Source organism: Aythya marila (genome assembly GCF_965140915.1).
Source record: "Aythya marila genome assembly, chromosome: 20".
Classification (NCBI taxonomy): domain Eukaryota; kingdom Metazoa; phylum Chordata; class Aves; order Anseriformes; family Anatidae; genus Aythya; species Aythya marila.
The window spans coordinates 4,029,944-4,047,845 of NC_139061.1; the positions used below are offsets into that span (position 1 = coordinate 4,029,944).

General features: G+C 56.7%; 1 protein-coding gene across 2 annotated transcripts in view; it reads left to right on the forward strand.

Moving 5' to 3' along the window:
• The window catches only part of ATP2A3 (ATPase sarcoplasmic/endoplasmic reticulum Ca2+ transporting 3), a 46,150-nt gene extending 32,221 nt beyond the window's left edge, over nucleotides 1-13,929 (forward strand). The window contains exons 13-22 of one of the 2 annotated variants that reach the window (XM_082776617.1): nucleotides 860-1,078; nucleotides 1,556-1,891; nucleotides 1,962-2,182; nucleotides 2,861-3,063; nucleotides 3,152-3,237; nucleotides 3,736-3,869; nucleotides 4,098-4,215; nucleotides 4,777-4,894; nucleotides 6,780-6,852; nucleotides 10,238-13,929. In XM_082776617.1, coding sequence (XP_082632743.1) covers nucleotides 860-1,078; nucleotides 1,556-1,891; nucleotides 1,962-2,182; nucleotides 2,861-3,063; nucleotides 3,152-3,237; nucleotides 3,736-3,869; nucleotides 4,098-4,215; nucleotides 4,777-4,894; nucleotides 6,780-6,852; nucleotides 10,238-10,313 — 1,584 coding nt within the window. In that variant the 3' untranslated portion in view covers nucleotides 10,314-13,929. The remainder of the gene's footprint in view (nucleotides 1-859; nucleotides 1,079-1,555; nucleotides 1,892-1,961; nucleotides 2,183-2,860; nucleotides 3,064-3,151; nucleotides 3,238-3,735; nucleotides 3,870-4,097; nucleotides 4,216-4,776; nucleotides 4,895-6,779; nucleotides 6,853-10,237) is intronic. The other variant, XM_082776618.1, reaches the window with a different exon arrangement.
• Nucleotides 13,930-17,902: the final 3,973 nt, after the last annotated feature.

Below are 17,902 nucleotides of genomic sequence, written 5' to 3' on the forward strand. Positions count from 1 at the left end.
AAAGGGTTCAGCTTTCCACTGGAACCAGAAATAAAATAGTACTTAAAGGGCATTTCCTTCCCAAGAGAAAAGGGCAGAGGAGGTGCAGCAGGAATTACACTCCGCTGCCCCTGAGCAGCTTTGTGTCCTGGTGTTCCCATACGGAGATGTTTGGGGTCATCTCTGTCCTCTGGGTTGGGTCGGGACTGAGTGGAGCCACTGTCCTGCCCCACTATTTTAAGGGGAGCAATGGAAAGATTGCAGGTTTCATCTGAAAGGGGAACTTTTGCCAGGGTCAAAAAAGGACAGGGTGAGATGCTGCAGTGCTAAAGGCCGTGTTCTCCTAAATCACAAAGGCATTGCAAGCACACACTGAGCATCCTGTGGGAAGTGTGTATTTTTGGCAGCCCCCCTCGGCCCTTGCCCCTTTGGGGACAGGGGGTTGGGAGCATAGTGGGCAGCCAGGGGGCTGGAAGGAGCAAGGCTGATCCCCGCACAGCAGATCCCATGCCTTCTGACCCGATGCAGCTTCATCCTTCCTGGCCGTGTGCTCGAGTCGAGGCTGCCATCTAGTGCGCCGTGCCACCAGGCTGCATGCGTGCTCCCGTTTTGGGGAGATTTCCTTCTTTTTCCCAAACGTTGTGCCTCCCTGCCCCATGGCACAGTGCTGGCAGGAGATGCTCCATCTCTGGGCTCATGTTCCCGTCGTGTCGATCCCTTTCTCAGTCTTCACTCCCAGGCTCACGCTCAGGGGGTGATGCTCTGCCCATGGCAGGATTTATCCCCTGTGCACAGAATCGCTTTGTGCCAGGGTGATGAGGGTGGGGGACCAGCAGTGACCCCCCAGCAGGCATCTCCTGAGCCCCCTGCTCCTCCTCAGGGCGCCCCGGAGAGCGTGATCGAGCGCTGCACCCACGTCCGCGTGGGCACGGCCCGGGTCCCGCTGACGGCCCCGGTGCGGGAGAAGATCCTGAGCCGGATCCGGGACTGGGGCATGGGCATCGACACGCTGCGCTGCCTGGCCCTGGCCACCCACGACTCACCCGTCCGCAGGGAGACCATGCAGCTCCACGACTCCGCCGCCTTCGTCCACTACGAGGTAGGCAGCGACCGGCCGGCTCCGGGGGCTTTTCTCCTTATTCCCAAAGTTCTCCCACCCCCTTCCCGCTGCCCCAGCAGTGTTTTCTCCCTTGGTTTCCCCAGTGGTGCCAGGTGGTGTGGTGGCTCAGCTCTTTCTCTGCAAACCCCACTGCAGAGCTGTGTGCAGTGAGGCTGATCCCAAAGCCAACGGTGCCGTCCCATCAGGCGTCCATCCATATGGGGTGGTTGCCGAGAGGAATCTGGGGACCTCCAGGAGGGATGGGAGCAGAGTAGAAATGTGTGAGGAGCACTGGAGGGGGTGGGAACATCCCCTTGCATTGGGATACGTCCATTGACAGGACATGTCCCAAGGGTTTCCTCCCCTGAGAAGTCCCCACGTGCCCTGGGATCGCTGTGCCTGGGACGGTTTCATGGTGCAGAGGGATGTGGCTGCATTCTCTCGGGGTTTAACGTGGTCTGTACTGTCCTCCCCTAGACCAACCTGACCTTCGTGGGCTGCGTGGGGATGCTGGACCCCCCCCGCAAGGAGGTCACCTCCTCCATCGAGATGTGCCGCAAGGCCGGCATCCGCGTCATCATGATCACCGGCGACAACAAGGGCACGGCGGTGGCCATCTGCCGCCGCATCGGCATCTTCTCGGAGAACGAGGACGTGGCCGGCAAGGCCTACACGGGCCGGGAGTTCGATGAGCTGTCCCCCGAGGCCCAGCGGCAGGCGTGCCGTGACGCCCGCTGCTTCGCCCGCGTGGAGCCGGCGCACAAGTCCCGCATCGTCGAGTACCTGCAGTCCTTCAACGAGATCACCGCCATGGTGAGTCCACGGCCTCCTCCTCCCTGCCCGGCCCTTCCCCTCGCACCCCTTTAATTACGGCTCCGTGCAGACGGGCGACGGCGTCAACGATGCCCCAGCCCTGAAGAAAGCCGAGATTGGCATCGCCATGGGGTCCGGCACGGCTGTCGCCAAGTCAGCTGCCGAGATGGTGCTGTCGGACGACAACTTCTCCACCATCGTGTCGGCCGTGGAGGAGGGCAGGGCCATCTACAACAACATGAAGCAGTTCATACGCTATCTCATCTCCTCCAACGTCGGCGAGGTCGTTTGGTGAGCACCGCGTCCCGGGGAGCAGCGGTGGGGACGTGGGTTTGGGCACCTGAGGCGGGTGTTTGTGTGTGGGGTGGTGGCAACGGGTGGCACCGATGCCCTCCTCACCAGGTCCTGTCCCTGTCCCTGCCAGCCACTCCCTGCCATCCCCTGCAGCACATTTGCAGCCCTGCAGAGGGCAGGGAGAGCTTGAGCATCTTTTGCCCTTGCATTTCATAGAGACATAGAACAGCCTGGGTTGGAAGGGACCTCAAAAATCATCTAGTTCCAACCCCATGCCATAGGCAGGGATGTCACCCACCAGATCAGGTTCCCCAGGGCCTCATCTAACCTGGCCTTGAGCACCTCCAGGGATGGGGCATCCCCAGGCTCTCTGGGCAGCCTGCTCCAGTGCCTCACCAACCTCTGAGTGTGTGTTGGGTGTGTTCGTACTGGGAACGAGCTCAGTGGTTTCCTTCCAGCTGCAAAGCACGTTTTACCAGCAAAAATAATCATAGCCGCAAAACTCAGCCCAGGCTTGCAGGCTGCTGACTTGGGGGCCACAAGTTCATCCGCAGAGCTTTGCTCGAATGTTCATTTGGACTCGGTGTTCCTGCTCGCTCTCCCCTTACACCACACACTTTCTCTGGCTGCCCCTGGAGCTCGTCTAACTCAGCTTCTGGTGCTTTCCCCCCACAGCATCTTCCTGACGGCTATCTTAGGCCTGCCCGAGGCCCTCATCCCTGTGCAGCTGCTGTGGGTGAACCTGGTGACGGACGGGCTGCCGGCCACCGCGCTGGGCTTCAACCCCCCGGACCTGGACATCATGGACAAGCTGCCCCGCAACCCCAAGGAGCCCCTCATCAGCGGCTGGCTCTTTTTTCGCTACCTGGCCATTGGAGGTGAGCCCTGGTGGGCAGGGGGATGAGGCAGGGGGTGTGGGGGACTGTGGTGGGGGCTCCAGCTGAGGGATCTCTCTCTTGGCCGCAGTGTACGTGGGGCTGGCCACGGTGGGCGCAGCTACCTGGTGGTTCCTGTACGACGCCGAGGGGCCACAGGTCTCCTTTCATCAGCTGGTGAGTTGGGGTCTTCCCCTGCCTCTGTCTGTGGTTGTGACGTTCCCACCTTCCTGATGGAAAAGTCATTCAGGAAACGAATTCACCCCCTCGGGGCCTTGTTTCCAGCCTCACTTCTGGTAGCAACTAGCATGGGGGGGAGTTGATCCCAAGAAGCTGAAAGTGGTCCCAAACCCACGTTGAATGGGGTCAATTATTGCATTGCTGTCTCTGAATGGTGGGGAACCGTGTGCCACCTCACCCCAGTGCGGCGTGCAGTGGAAAAGGATTTTTTGCTGGAGATCTGGGTATGCTCAAGCACCCTATTAACCACCCATGAAAATCTCTAAGCCACAATACAGAAGCTGAGGACATTTTTGTCAATTGTTCCGAGCTGTTGGATGTTTATTGGTGGCCCTGATAAGGTTCCCCAGCTGCCCCGAAGCACTTGCCTCCTTCCTCCCCTTCCCTGCCTTCCCCTACCACGAGCTTCTTACGAGCGGTTTCCTGTGCTGGCAGAGGAACTTCATGAGGTGCACCGAGGACAACCCCATCTTTGAAGGAGTTGACTGTGAAATCTTCGAGTCCCGATACCCGACCACGATGGCTCTGTCCGTGCTGGTGACGATCGAGATGTGCAACGCTCTGAACAGGTGGGGAGGCTACAGGATCGTGCTGCACACAACCCATTTCTTGTAGGGTCTCTTGGGGCATCTGTCAGTGGCCGAGGGCTTTGTTTTGGCTCAGCAGAGCCATTCTGCTGGGTGTCTGGATCTAAATGATGGCAAAGCCTGAAGCTGAACAGCCTGGAAGAGCAAGGAGCTGGGCTGTGTGGGCACCAGGAGGCTTTTTGCACCAACGCTGTCCCCTTGCTTTCGCAGTGTCTCCGAGAACCAGTCGCTGCTGCGGATGCCCCCATGGCTCAACATCTGGCTGCTGGGGGCCATCGTCATGTCCATGGCTCTGCACTTCTTCATCCTCTACGTCAAGCCCATGCCCGTGAGTGCCCTGCGCCACCTCTGTGTGCAGCTTGGGGACTCTGCTTGTGGGCGAGGACATCTCCTGGGGCAACCTTGGGGTTTGGAGTGCCCTCAGGGCCAGGTCCTGTGACTCAAACCAGCACAGGGACCGGGAGTCACCATGGCCCAACAAGTCAGACCCTCTCCTCAAGGCAAAGCCATGTAGCTGCCTCCAGGCTCAGCCCCTTTTGGAGGCATTGTCTCCCTTTGCAGTCCAATCTCGATTAATTCCCAAGGGTGTGTGACATCGAGAGGGTCACTGATCCCAGGAGCTGGTGTTCTCCCTCGTGCTGCTGCTGAGCACCTCCGTGACCATGTGCACCCAGTCCTAGCTTGTGCTTCACTTTTCCCATCCGAGGGAGAAGTGAGGGGCATCATTTTGACCCTCCTTGGGATCATGACAAACCTTAAGGAAATCCCTCCTTGTACCTGGGACAATTTTTTTTTCTCAATCTGTGTCATGCAACAGAAGCTCATCTTAAACAAAAGGAAATCCTGTCTCCTTCCCTATTAACATGTCAAATCCTTTTCTGCCTCGCAGCTCATCTTCCAGGTCACCCCCCTGAGCTGGCCGCAGTGGGTGGTGGTGCTGAAAATCTCCCTGCCCGTTATCCTGCTCGACGAAGGACTCAAGTACCTGTCCCGCAACCACCTGGACGGTGAGCAGGGGCTGCACGGTGCTTGGCTGCTGGCTCCGTGGTACTTTGCTTGGGCGGGCGATGGCCTGGTGGGCACCTCACCCGTGCCCCCTGCTGATGTGGTGTCTGTGCCTGCACGTCCCTGCGCCCCGCTTTCCCAGCTGCCAAAAAGGGCCTTTTCCTCCGACCCCCTTCCTCCCCAGCTGCCACACCAGGCAGAGCAGTTGATGCTCAGGTCTGCTGGAAATGCTCCCTGGGAGCTGGAACAACAGATAAATCTGCCATGCGTGTTTATCCAGCTCCTCTTGAACCTCGGGGAACTGGATCCCTTCCTTTAAAGCAAAAGGAGTCCAATACTGGTTTCCAACAGGAATCCTTCCTTTTTTCCCCTTGATTTTTCCACCCTTCCGTGGCTGTCCCTGTCTCATGTTGCCACGTCTATTTTAAGACCAAATGGGAGCTGTGGCAATGTGCAAACTGGTTTTAATGGGGCTGCCACTGGGGTCTGGCACAGGGCAGGCACAATGGGAGCCCGTTTGCACCGGGGTAGTGGTTCCCACGCGCCATAAATCACAGCATGTGTTTAGACAGCCTGCTGAGAGGATGATATCATCCTCTTCTTTCATTTCTTGCAAAAATTCTTGCAGAAGATGCTGCTGTGGGTCATTTCTGGGTTGAGTTAAGCCTTCAGGGCCATGGGGCTGCCGAGCAGCACTGTGCCTGTGAAAGGGTGGCCCCTTGCTATGAAACCAGACTCTTTGTTTTTTTTCGTTTTTAAAGGTGTTTTTTTACTGTCCCCCACCTTTTGCTACCTGACAGGGTATAGCAGTGGGGAGAAAGGCAGGAAAACCCCATCCTTGCCTGTGGGGTGAGGGTAGTAGCCAGGGGAGAGATGAGCAACCTGTGCAGGGGCTGGAGGTCCTTCCACATCGTCACCTTGCTCCAAGGCTTTTTCCCACCCCTTTAGCAACCATCATCCTAGCAATCCCTTCCTTTTGCCTTCACCTTCTACCAATGACCCGTGCAAACTGTCCAAAGCTGCTTTTGCATTTTGGGGCTAAAGGCAGGTGCTGTCAGCCCTGCCGGGGAGGGATCTCGGGCATTTTAGAGGATGGATGGGGAATGATTGCAGGCAGGAAAACAACGCACCCCTCGTCAGATCCCAGCACGCTGGGGGTGCCCACAGCAGCATCCTGCCAGGCTCTGCTGAGAGCTGGAGGTGCTCTTGCCTTTACTGACCAGATGGAAAGCGTTTCTGGGTTATTTTTATTCAATTGTTGCCCCTCTTGATGGGCTGCTAGATGCTTTGCACCAGCCAGGCATGTGTTGTCGTGTAGCAGCGATGCCGGCGTGGCACTGGGCTGGGACGTAGGAGAGCTGGTTCAGTTCTTGGCTGCCTCATCCCTGCATGCCCCTGGTCCTCGCTCCACCATCTGTGAGCCGGGGATGAGTGTTTCTTGCTCCCACACTTTGTGTTCCTTCATAACAACCCAGCGCTGTTGGAGGAAGGGCTTTGCATCGGCTCTGTCAGCCCAGCTCCGAGCGTAGCGGGGTGTCTGGAGGCGGTTTCTGGAGAAGGTGTGATCGTTTTGAAGCCTGTCACAGCAGCCTGGAGTATTCCCTGCTTCTGTTCCCCCTGGGGCCTTGCTCCTGCAGCGCTGGCTCCTCCGAGCACCCTGATCCCCTCGGTCACAGCATGTGCATGCTCTTGGTTCGCTCTGTCTCATCCCACAAGGGTTTGGATGCAGCTACTCAGTCATGGCTACGGGGAAAAATCATGCTTAAATCATCGCATTTGAAAGAAATCATTAAAATCTCACATCATCCTAGTTTCTCTGGGCAGATACGTGTTTTTTTTTTTAAAAAAAAGCCACTTTTAAATGTGGTGTTGTGGTTTTTTTACCAGGCATTCTCAGGACGGTAAGAAACACGTGGAGCGGGGAGCACCAGTTGAAAACCTGCAGGACTCCAGAGCAAGGGTGGGCGTCCCCTGGGGTCTGATCCCCTGCCAAGCCTTGGTCGTGTCGGGGGGGATCCAGAGCACGTCTGGGTGAAGGTGGCGTGGAGTTTGGGCCAGTCTGAGCCCTGTGCAGGGCAGGGCTCGGGGTCGCTCTCCAGCCTGGGACCTCCTGCAGCTGCCAGCAGAGAGGCCAAAACCCAAGGGGTGGCCAAGGGCGGTTGTTTGGCAGGTGCAAATATTGAGCTGTGGGTTCTGCTGATTCGGGTTTTGCATGGAAAAGTTTCTCCTTTGATCAGACTGAGATAAGCAGCGTTTCCATTACGCTGGGTTTTCCTTGTCCTGGGAGCTGCAGGAAGCTGAGGCTCGTGGTTTTCACCGTGGTCTCCGTGTTTTGCGTTCCTCTCCCCAGCCCCAAGTCGTTTCCACCTTGCAGGCAGGGTCGCTGCCCACATCCACCTCTGGCCCTCGCAGGTTTCTGCTCCTGGCACCGGGACATGGCACCCCCTCTTGCCACGATGTTTTTGGTATTTGTTTCTTAAGCGTGTTGCTCTTTGTGAGCCCTGCGGTGTGCAGAAGGGAAGTTTCCAGGCATCTGTGCTGGGATCTTGCAGGAGTCCTTTGTCTGAGTGGGTTTCAGGAGGTACAAACTGCAGGTGCTGGCTCCAAGCGTGGAAGCACAGCCATGGCAGGGGCTCCTCTGTGCTGTGATAAAAGCCGGGGCAGTCAAGAAGCGGGTGCTTCCCCCGGCAGCTGCCCATGGCGGCGGTGCTGCTCCTGAAAACCCCAACGCCCCAGCAGTGCTTCTGGGGACAGTTCTGCCGAGGCAGCGAGGTGATGCCCTGCCCGAGGAGCACCTTGGCTATTTTTGTAGCACTTATGTAGCTCTTTGGCTTTGCTCCTGGCTGATTTCTCAGGATTTCCAAGGTGGTGGCTGTGCCACTGGTGCCTGTCCCCTCCCCAGCAGTGACGCCGCGCTCCGCAGCCTCCTGCCACCTCAGCTGGGATTGCAGCTGTGTGAGCGTCCCCACCACCACCACGGGAGATTTGGGCCCCTCGTATCTGCAAAGCCCAGGGCATCTTTGTGCTCTGAGTGCTCCGAGAGGAGGGCACTTGGCAGAGGAGGCCGTGCTGTGAGCGTGTCGCTGTCCCTGCCACCGGGGCTCCGCATCCCAGCCTGAACCAGAGCCAGCCTAAAACCTGCAGGGACTGAAACCTCCGTGTCTGCTCACAAAAAAGCCACAGCAAGACCCCCCGTGTACCCACCCTGGGGACAGTCGCAGTCCCTAAAACTCCCTCAGGAGCCCAGGGGCTGCCACAGCCCCATTTTCCCTGGAGCTGTCCCTGCTGCGGGAGCGCAGCGAGAGCCCCAAGCATCCTGGCGTGCCCTTGTAGGGTAGTGTGTGTGTGCACGGGATGTCAGTGCTGCACCTTTCAGTGCGTGAGTCTCTCTGGATGGGGTTTTACAGCTCTGTTGCCTTGCTTTGGTTTCTTTTCCCATTTTTTTTTTGGCATTTGTGCACGCACTTTAGAAACGGAAGAGCGGAGGGAAGCGCGCGGTGCCGCTGCCCCGGCATTGCAAAAGGGGACGAGGGGGTTCCCTTTCTCCTGGGGTCTCTGCTGTGGGTTTCCCCACTGCAGCAGGGTCTGTGCGATTTTTAGAGCCCTACAGCTGCAGCAGTTCCCTGGGTGGAGGGAGGGATTGGTGCTGGGCTGCATCCCTCCAGCATCACCCCTTCCAGTAGCACACTGAAACTAAAGCCAAAAACGAGGGGACGATCCCAGAGCCTCGCCTGCTGCAGAGCAGATCTCGGAGGAGCTGAGCTGCCGGAGGCTGGATGCAGATTTGCAGGAGTTTAAGGACGTGGGGGTGAGAGGCAGGATCCAGATGGGTGTGAGCACATTGTGACCACCCCATGTGAGTGGTCCTGAGCCCCCACAGCGTGTCCCCGAGGCAGAGCCCACAGCGAGGGACGGGGTCCCGCTGACCCTGTGCAGGTGCCAGACCCATTTCTGGCTTCAGTTCTTGCAGAAACGCTGCGTGCTGGCTCTGTTGCTTGCAGGAACATTTCCCCGAGCATCAGCCGAGGTTTAGGGGCCCGAGGCTGTGGTTAAACGGTCGCTGCTGGCACCGCAGCTGGGTCCCCTTCCTGTCCCCATCCCTGCCGCGCGCCTGCCTCCTTGCACACCCTGTGCTGTGACATAAAGCATGTGGGGGAAGCCATGCGGCTGGCGAGCTACCCACCTGCCTAAAATGCCCCTGCAGCTCGGAGCAGAGGGGTTGGGGGTTTTGCAATGAAGTTTTAGCACAAGCCCTGGGCTCCAGCAGCATCCCCGGCGTGCTCCGCGCGGTGCTGGGTCAGCCCAGGGGATGCTGCTGATGGGATCCGTGTCTTCTCGGGCAGGAATCCTGCAGCCAGCTCTGGGAAGGTATTCTGGCAGAAGTTGGGGAAAAGTTTATTTTCTTTTGTTCTATTTTTTCCTTCTTTCTCTCCTGTTATTTATTCACTTCCCTGGCCGTAAGCTCAGGCAGCACCCGTGTTGGCAAGGGTACAGTGTCAGCAGCCCACCAGAGATGTGTTTGTTGTCACATGCAGGGGTGACAGATAGAGAGATACAGCCCAAAGATTCACGGGTAGGGATTGTATAATTCTTCTCAGGAAGTGCTACCTTTTTTCTTGTTTGTTTGTTTTTAATTAAAAAAGTAAAAGGAAATACAGGAAAGTAACTCCACTGCACAGACTGGGCATCTGGTTTTCTCCCACCTCCATAATCTGCTCTTGGCTGCTTGAAAATCAGGGATCAGGTGGGAGTGAGTTGAGGTCTGCAGCCTGCTCCCACGAGCTCAGGCTGAAGAAGGGCAGCCCTGGGGCTGTGGCAGTCCCAGGCTTTGGGTTTGCTCCTTTGCTTTCTGCTAAGTGTTCACGGACTGGAGCCGTCTCGCCTGCTGGCCGTGCCTCAGTTTCCCAAGCAGGAAAATGGATTGATTTAGCATCACAGAGCTGCGCCTGCAAAACCCCAAGAAGTGTGATGGGTAGTTCGGTCCTTGCTCGTTGTCCCGGAGCTGTACGTGGGTGTAAATGCTCAGTGCGTGCCTATCCGCTGAGCAGCGCCCATCCATCCATCGGGACACAGCGGGGGAGGCAGAGCAGAGCCTCCTGCTCTGCTTTCCCTGGGGGCAAGACCGAGGGATCCTGTCCATCCCATCCCGTCCCATCCCATCCCCAGCTGCCTGCCTCTGGCTCGTTCCTTTTCCCTATGCTGAGCCCTTCCTCCCCCAGGGACCATCCTCCTCCTCCTCACCCAGCCCGAGCAGGAAGGACCCTCTCCTGATGCCAGAAGCGGGGAGCTGCTTTGCTTCCAGCCCCCCGCCAATACTTTGTTTTTCTCATTTTCCTTCGTTTTAGGAGAAGAGGACAAGAAGTGAACGACACGAAGGAGGCACCCCTAGCTAAAGGACCCCTAACTTGTAACTCGGACTGAAGTCTTGCATGCGTGACCATCGCTAGAAGCCAGCAGGACATGCATGTGTCCGACTACCAGACAAAAGCGGGTGAATCGTCGAAAAGAAAAATACCGATTTTTTTTTTGTTTTGTTTTGTTTCGTAGCTTTCTTTTTCCTGTACATAACAGTGCAATTACTGGACATCTGGCGTAGGGTTTGGGGATGGAGCTCTACATGGGCCACAGGGTCATCGCAACGCTCTTCCTTGGGGATTTCTTCCTGCAGAATTTGAGACCCCCTTTTTCAAATCTTTGCCCTGGTGGAGCGAGCTCGGTCAAGGCGTCCTTCACGGGGTGTCACCGGGGTGCTGTGGGGTCTGTGCACTGCCCGGCTGGAGGGATGGGTTGGGGGACACGCGGTGGTGGCCTGAAGGTAGCCGCGAGGCCAGGTGCCGGTGGCCTTGAGGCTCTCACAGCCGCGTGTTCAGTGGAGGCTGGAGGGCTCCCTGGTGTGATCCCCGTGCCGTGGAAAGCCCTGCTCCTTCTCAGGTTCATCCCACACCAAAGCGAGGTGGTGGCTTGCCCGTCCTCTGCCCCATGCCCCCTGAGGTCCCTCCAGTACTGGCTAAATCAAAGCCAGGCTCGTGCAGAGGCGCCCGCTCCAGGCACAGGGGATGAGCCCCGTGGCCTTCCTCATGTCTGCCCCTCGCTCCTGGCCACGCTCCCTTCACTCGGTTGATTTTCAGCTATTTCCCTGGCAGGAGTAGTGAGTAGAGTGTAAGATCTTCGGGAGACAGCACAGCCCTGGCAGCGGTGAGCTGCCCCCAAGCCAGCAGTGCCCCCAAGCCCCCTATGGTCCTCCTCTGGGAGCGGTGTTCTCGTGGCATCCCTTTTGTAGGGTACCAGCAGCAGAGTTTCCTCCTGGGATTTTGCTGCTGGGGGCCAGGAGGGCACCCAGGGGGGAAGCCACTGGGGGTGGTTTCTCCTCCAGCCCCCGAGGGCCCCCTCCTGCCATCCTCGCTTCTCCCCACGATCCCTCCTGACGGTGTCGGGCCAGCCGGACTCCTGCCTGAGCTTTCTCTTAAATCCCAGCTTGGAGGATGCGGCAGCACTAGAGCCAGGTTTCGGGATAGCGTTTTGCTCTTTGCTGTTGGGGTTTTTATTTTACTTTTTTTTTTTTTTTTTTTTTTTTCCTCTTAAAAGCTTCCAGCGCTTTTCTTGTTCCTCTTTCACGTGGGCAAGAGTGCATCTTTCTCTGGACAGTACGTGCCAAAAGTCATCCTTCCTTTCTTTTCTCCATCACCAGCATTGAAGAAGATGAGCAGAGCCCCCAGACCAATGGGAATGTACAGAATTGTTATACTACTGAGCTGATCTACTTGTACAGAAAACCTTGCATGAAATGTTGTTACTGTATTTAATATATAATGTATTCAAGAAATTTTAATATGGAGCTCTTTAAAAAGGTCTTTATAGTTACTCTGTGGTTAGAAGAAGGGTGTTGCTGATTTTTTAAAAATATTATTATACTTTGTCTTGAAGAAGTTTTATTTTTCAAACATACGATGTCTAATTGAGTTCATTGGTGATCCCATGGGGGCAACCAATTCCTTTTTAAAGGCGATTTTCCCATGAATGAGACTCAGCCCGGCACAGGGGCACGGGGCATGCCCCAGGTACTGCCTAAACCTTCAAAAGAAGGCTTTAGTAAGTAAATGTGGATTTTCCCTTCCCCAAATGGGTGGATTTCACCTTGGTTTGGTACAGAACACCTCCAGCCCTCTGTTTGGGGAAATAACCAGCAGGAATTTCACCCAGGACCCAACTGGTACCGGCTCAGGAACTTCAGAATAGGTTTGTTTTTGTGTTTCCCTGGGGCTGGACATTAATTTGGGAGAGGCTGGATCCAATTTAGAGCATCCCAGCCTTGTCCATTTGCTCCCAGTGGGGCTTTCAGCTGCCCGCTGGCCTCTCCCTGGGACGTGTCTGCCTCTGTCCATCCGTCCATCCACCCATCCGTCCGTCCATCCATCGTGCCTGCGGGGATCTGCTCAGTCCCGCATGGCACCGCATGCCTTACACCGCTCACAGGTGTGGGATTATTAATCCTACCTAAATACAGACATGTTTGGAAGAGTTTCTTGTGGAAAGGTCCCAGTAAGGGGTTCCAAGAGATGGGTGGGGGTCTCTGCCTCAGGCTGTCTCAGGAGCTCTGGTTCAGGTCAGAGAGATGAACTGATGACATTTTAACTCGTTATTAAACTCCTGTAGGTAGTTTTCATCTGGTCTCCTCTGACACCAGAGAGAGGGGGGTGATTGGAGCAGACATCCCCAAACCCATTAGCAGAAAGACAATGGGAAGAGAGGTCAAGTTTTGGTTATTTTACTGTTAACAGAGCAGCCAGGCTTGGGTTATTTTAGCATCACTGGCTGTGCCACGAGGTACCAAACCCCAGCCATCACGGGTGAGAAAGCAGAGCTGTGGCCCAGGCAAGGCTTCTTCTCCCAGCAGTAGCAAACTGTGTTTGCTTTTTCCTTGTAAACCTCTAAATTCATCTGAAAATGAGGTGGTGGAACAGGCATCCCCTTTCCCTTCCCCCCAGCTGAACCACATCTCTCTCTTCCCCCAGCCTTTAATTGCTCATCCCCTGGGGCCAGCTTCCACCCCGTGGTGACAGAGGCTCAGAGGTCAGCTGTGGTGATAAATACCCGCAGACCTGCTTGCCTTTCCTTTCTGCTTGGCGAAGGGGCAGGACCAGCAGCAGAGCAGGTGGTGGTGGTGGTGCGTGTGCCACCCGCTGGGTGCTTGTGCAACCCCTGGGGTCCCAGCATGATGCCTACCATGGGGTGAGCATCACATCACTCCTGGTGCTCCAGCACAGCCGTTCCCAGCACCAGCTCTGGGTGTTACTGTGGTTTTTGGTCCTGGCATGGCCACTGTCCTTTATTCGAGGTGCCAGAGGGTTGGATGTCCCCGCTCGGTCCCACCTGGGATTTTTTTTTCTTTCCCCTCGTGCAGTGGCACTTTGTGGCGGGGTGTGTGGGATGATGGAGCAGGGCTTCACCCCGTGCAGAGCTCACAGGGGCTTTTTGGGTTAGTGTCTGCAGTGAGGAAGGGGACACAGGGGGTCAGCTGTGCTCCCTGGACCTGCCTTCTTGGTGCCACTCAGCTTTTGGTAGGAGCAGGGCGTTAAATGAGCCGAAATCTGCATGGACCAGCAGTGATGGGGGCTCAGGTACCGCGGGCTCCTGTCCCAGTGGGCACTGCTGGGTCTGTGCGGGCACGTGGGGCCCAGGGGAGGCAAGCAGCAAGCCCTCACTGGGTGGCTTCGGGCTGGGAACGTGCCTCTGGGTTCATTATGGGATGCCTGAACAGCGCGGTGTAGAAAAATGAGCTTGTGCTTCATAGCAAAAGGTAAATCATTCGATCTGGGGTGGGAGGGAGGAGGGGATAGAACTGAGAAAAATGAGGTTTCCTATTTTGTTATACAAGAGATATTTTTCCACTAAATTTCCCCTTCCCAAGCTGTGCCCGGCTGCGGCCAGCCAGGTGTGCCAGGAGGCCGCGGTCAGGCTCGCCACAGCCACACACACACCGTCCCCTCTGTCCATACAATATTGGGCTGATGTGTTTTATACTTCGGAAATGCCAGAAATAAAAGCAATTTTACCGGACGACTCTGGGTTTCCTGTTGTTGTTTGCTGTTTGGTTGGTGGTTGGTGTTGCTGCTGTTTCCTCCCCTGCCCGCTCGTGGCAGATTTGGGGGGCGGCTGGGAGCCCGCGGAGCTGCGCGCGGTGCCTGAGGGCATTCTTCAGCCCTAAAAGGAGCTGTGCTCACCAGATCGGGATTTCTTGTGGGTTTTCAGAGCAGCCAAACTAGAAATGGAGCTGAGCTTGTCTCTGGCATCGGACGACAAAGGCGAGATGGAAGGAGTGGCATGATACGACTGTGGGGAATGTTTAAAGTACCAGCTAATTCGTTCGTGGGGCACAAGAATACAAATAACAGTGCTAATTTTGACTGCATCCAGAATAGTCCTCACCTTAGCTTCCCCCGGCTGCGTAGGTTTGAATAAGCCCTGCCATCATCTCCAAAAGAAATAATTAATAAAGAAAGGATAATTAAAGCGATTGGCCTCCTCTGGGGAGCGGAACAGGACGCTCGGGGCCATGTGTTTCCATCTCCAGATCACCCGCGGCTCTCCCCGTGGTCGTGTTTTGAATGGAAACTCCTGCCACAGCCGGGGTCGTGCTTCGGAGCAAATCCGGGCTCATGCTGGCATCCGTCCCCATGCATTTTTGATGCATTTTTGGGGGGTTGTGGCCCCGTGTGCCCCTTCCAAAGGCTGCAAGCAGGAGAAAGGTGCCGCGGTGCTGATGGGGTCCCAAGACGTGGAGCACCATGAAGGCTGGATTTTGGAAGAGGACCTTGGTTGGCATCATCCCCCCAGATGTGCCGTCCCCAGCCCAGCACCAACCAGCACCACTGTGGCTGTGCTGGGTGTAGCCCTCGTGCCGCCTGCTCCTGAGGCTGCGGCATCCCCTCGGCGCATACCGGTGAGCACAAAATCCCCCAAATCCCCCTCTTTGCATTGAACCCATCCCTGGACCTTTCACCAATGGGGTCATGCATGTCCCTGGAGGTGAGTCCCAAAACAGGTTTTACCCCCAAAATAACCCCAAGGCTCTCTGTACCCCGTGTGGCTGAGCGTGCGCCCGTGGCTACGATGGGAAGGGGTGCGCCAAACCCGCCGGTACCCGCAGCATCCCAGCATCATCCATTTTCCTTGGAGCTGCCAAACCCATGGCCAGGGATGCGGGTTGTCACGGCAACCGGGGATGCAAACGCCGCTGCCGTGGGCTGAGCACCACCGAAAACATCCATCCGCACCGGGGCGTCACGGGGCGGGTGCGGAGAGGAGCCAACACTGCTGGGAAGGAGCGAAGGGAGGTCAAGGACAAGTTAAAATTGGAAAGAAAGCTGAACATGCCGTTTCGTAGCCCTCGCTCGCTCACATCTGCCAGTTTTTGGTTTTTCTTTCCCCGCCCTCCCCATCGACGGCGGGGCGGTGGGAGCATCTCCTCCAGCTGGCAGGGGCAAAGGGGGCCGCGGCAGCCAAAATCGCTGGGAATGGCCTCCAGCACGTGGGGGCTCTTCCCAGTGACCTGGCCAACGCAGGTCCCCTTTGCACCCACCACCATATTTTACATCCACTTGCCACCGTGTTTCTCTCCCCCTTCCCCCCCGGCCCCCAGATTTGCAGCGTGCTGTGCATTTTTTGTGCTGAAATTCGGAGCTCCGTGCTGGAAGCTGCCAAGCGTGAGTCTGGATTGTGTAATGAGCTTCATCTATTATTATTCCCCCCTCTCCACTCCAACCCCCCCCAAGATTTTTTTTTTTTTTTTTTTTTTTCCAAAAAGCAGCGCCTGAGAGCCTGGAAAGCTCTGGGAGCTCTGACCCTGGCTTTGCTTTTCGGGGTGTGGGTGGGCTCGTGCCCCGCACGGAGGCTTTCAGACACCCCCTTCATGCCCCAGTGGCTCTCCATCCCCTGCGCCAGGGTCCCAGCTTGAAGCGAGGGTGCCCTCATGTTTCCAAATGTCTCCGTTAAAAATATAAAAATACTTTTTAAAAAAAAATATTATTTCATTTTGTATTTTTCTCTAGGCAGCCCCAACAAAGGCAGAGTTTAAGGAATAGGGAAGGAGGAGCAGCATGGCCAGGGATGCCCTCAGGTCAGTTTTCAGCCCTCGATGCCCCCAGCTCTGGCCCAGGGGAGCTGATGGGGGCACTGGATGTGGCCAAGCACGGTGCTGGGGTTGGGCAGCACTCAGGCCTGGTCCTGGGTGCTGATGCAGGGTCACCGAGGCTGCACGTGCTTTTGCTGTGTGCACTTCACCTCCCGAAGTGCAGCCCGCTCTCCTCAATACCTGGCTGTGCCCTCTGTCCCCATGTGTCCCTCTCCTGCCCTGCTTGGTCCCAGTTTTGGGTGCTGCCAGCACGAAACCAGCAGAAGGAAGTGGCTGGGCACTGCAGAAGCCACCCGAGGTCCCCACAACGCCTGGGCTGCACCTTACCCACAAAGCACCATTTCCGCTGATTTATTCTTGTAAATCTTTTGCTAACCCTCGCAGTAAGACATTAGCCACAGGAGAGGAGACAAAAGTCCTCCCCCGGCATGGGGACACCCCAGCACCTGCGCAGCACTACGGCCCCGTGAACTCGGCGTCTTCCTGCAGGCAGGTAGGCCCCACACCATCACCATTTAATTTACAGACAGGGCACACCGCTTCCCTGCAGTCAGCACCTTGCAGACGGGGTGTTGATAACAGATCATGGCGTTATCATGGGGGGAAACGTCACTGCAAATAGGGGAGGATGGCACCGGGGCCTGCCGGCCAGCTGGCACCGCCTGTGCCACGTCGCAATGCCAGCCCCCGGCCATTAAACCCCTGCTGTAAAGCAATTTAACGAGCGTTAAACCCGGGGAGGGAGCAGCCGGGGGCGAGGTGTGCACGGCAGTGACGTGAGCTGGGCGCAGCAGGAGCTGAGGTTTCGGAGCTGGTTTGCAAATGTTGGGGTTTCACGGGCAGGTGATGCCCAGCGCCGGCACCGCCACGCGGTCTGCGCCACGGCTCCAGGAGGGACTAAACTGGGAGATTATCCCCCAGTTTAACTGCCCGTTATCCCCCGATGGAAACTATTTTAGCTAAATCCATGCTCTAACCATTTTATTGACTCCAAGTACCAGAGGAAGGTTAGAAGTGACTCTTTTACAAGTCATTTTGCTGTTAAATTTAGCTGTCCTATTTTCATTATCCCCATGGCCTTGGCAAGGGTGAGCAGCCTTCCCTAAAAGGCCTCGTTTCATACAGTAAGTTATTTGCTGCTCTCCTGACAGATATCTAAGCTTATAAGGTTTGTCTGCTCTGCTCAATAGCAGGATCAGCCTTCAATCTGACACGATTAGCATCAGCATTTGCTTTTGGCCGCCCATCTGACAGCTTCCCGCGTAGCCCCGCGGTGGGGAGCTGGGATGGGGCCGTGCCACTGGAAACGTGGGAGTGCAGGAATTGGAGACCCGAGCTCCTTGGGGTGCCCAGAGGCCGCAGATAAATGGCTGGCCTGCCTCCCCACCACACTCCCCATGCCCAGCACTGCAAGCAATTTGTTCTGCTGCTTTCACGCTGGTCGGGGCTGTGCCGACGGGGCGACGCCGAGCCAAGGGCCCTGGGCTGTGACAGGTGGTGTCAGCAGACGTGGTCTGGATTTTGGGGAGAGCATCCTCCATTCCGCCCAGCTGGCCCCAGTGCTCCCCAACAAAGGAATCCCCCACCAGTGCCCCGTCCCCAGGGGTCCTGCACCCACAAGCTCTGTGCTTTGCCCAGCGCTGAGCCCAAACCCCACTGCGGCGATGTCAGGCCCCAGATTTCAGCCTGGCACACTCAGCTCCAGCCCTGTTCTGTGCTGGCCACGTACCACGGTGCTGCAGCATCCATCCCTCGCTGTAGGGTGTGCCCGCCAGCCCTGCTCCCAGGGGCCTTTCAGGAAATGCTGGAAATGCTGAAAATGCTTCGAAATGTGCCCGGATCAGCCCCTGGGCAAGCACTGGGAAGCAGCCAAGCCCCA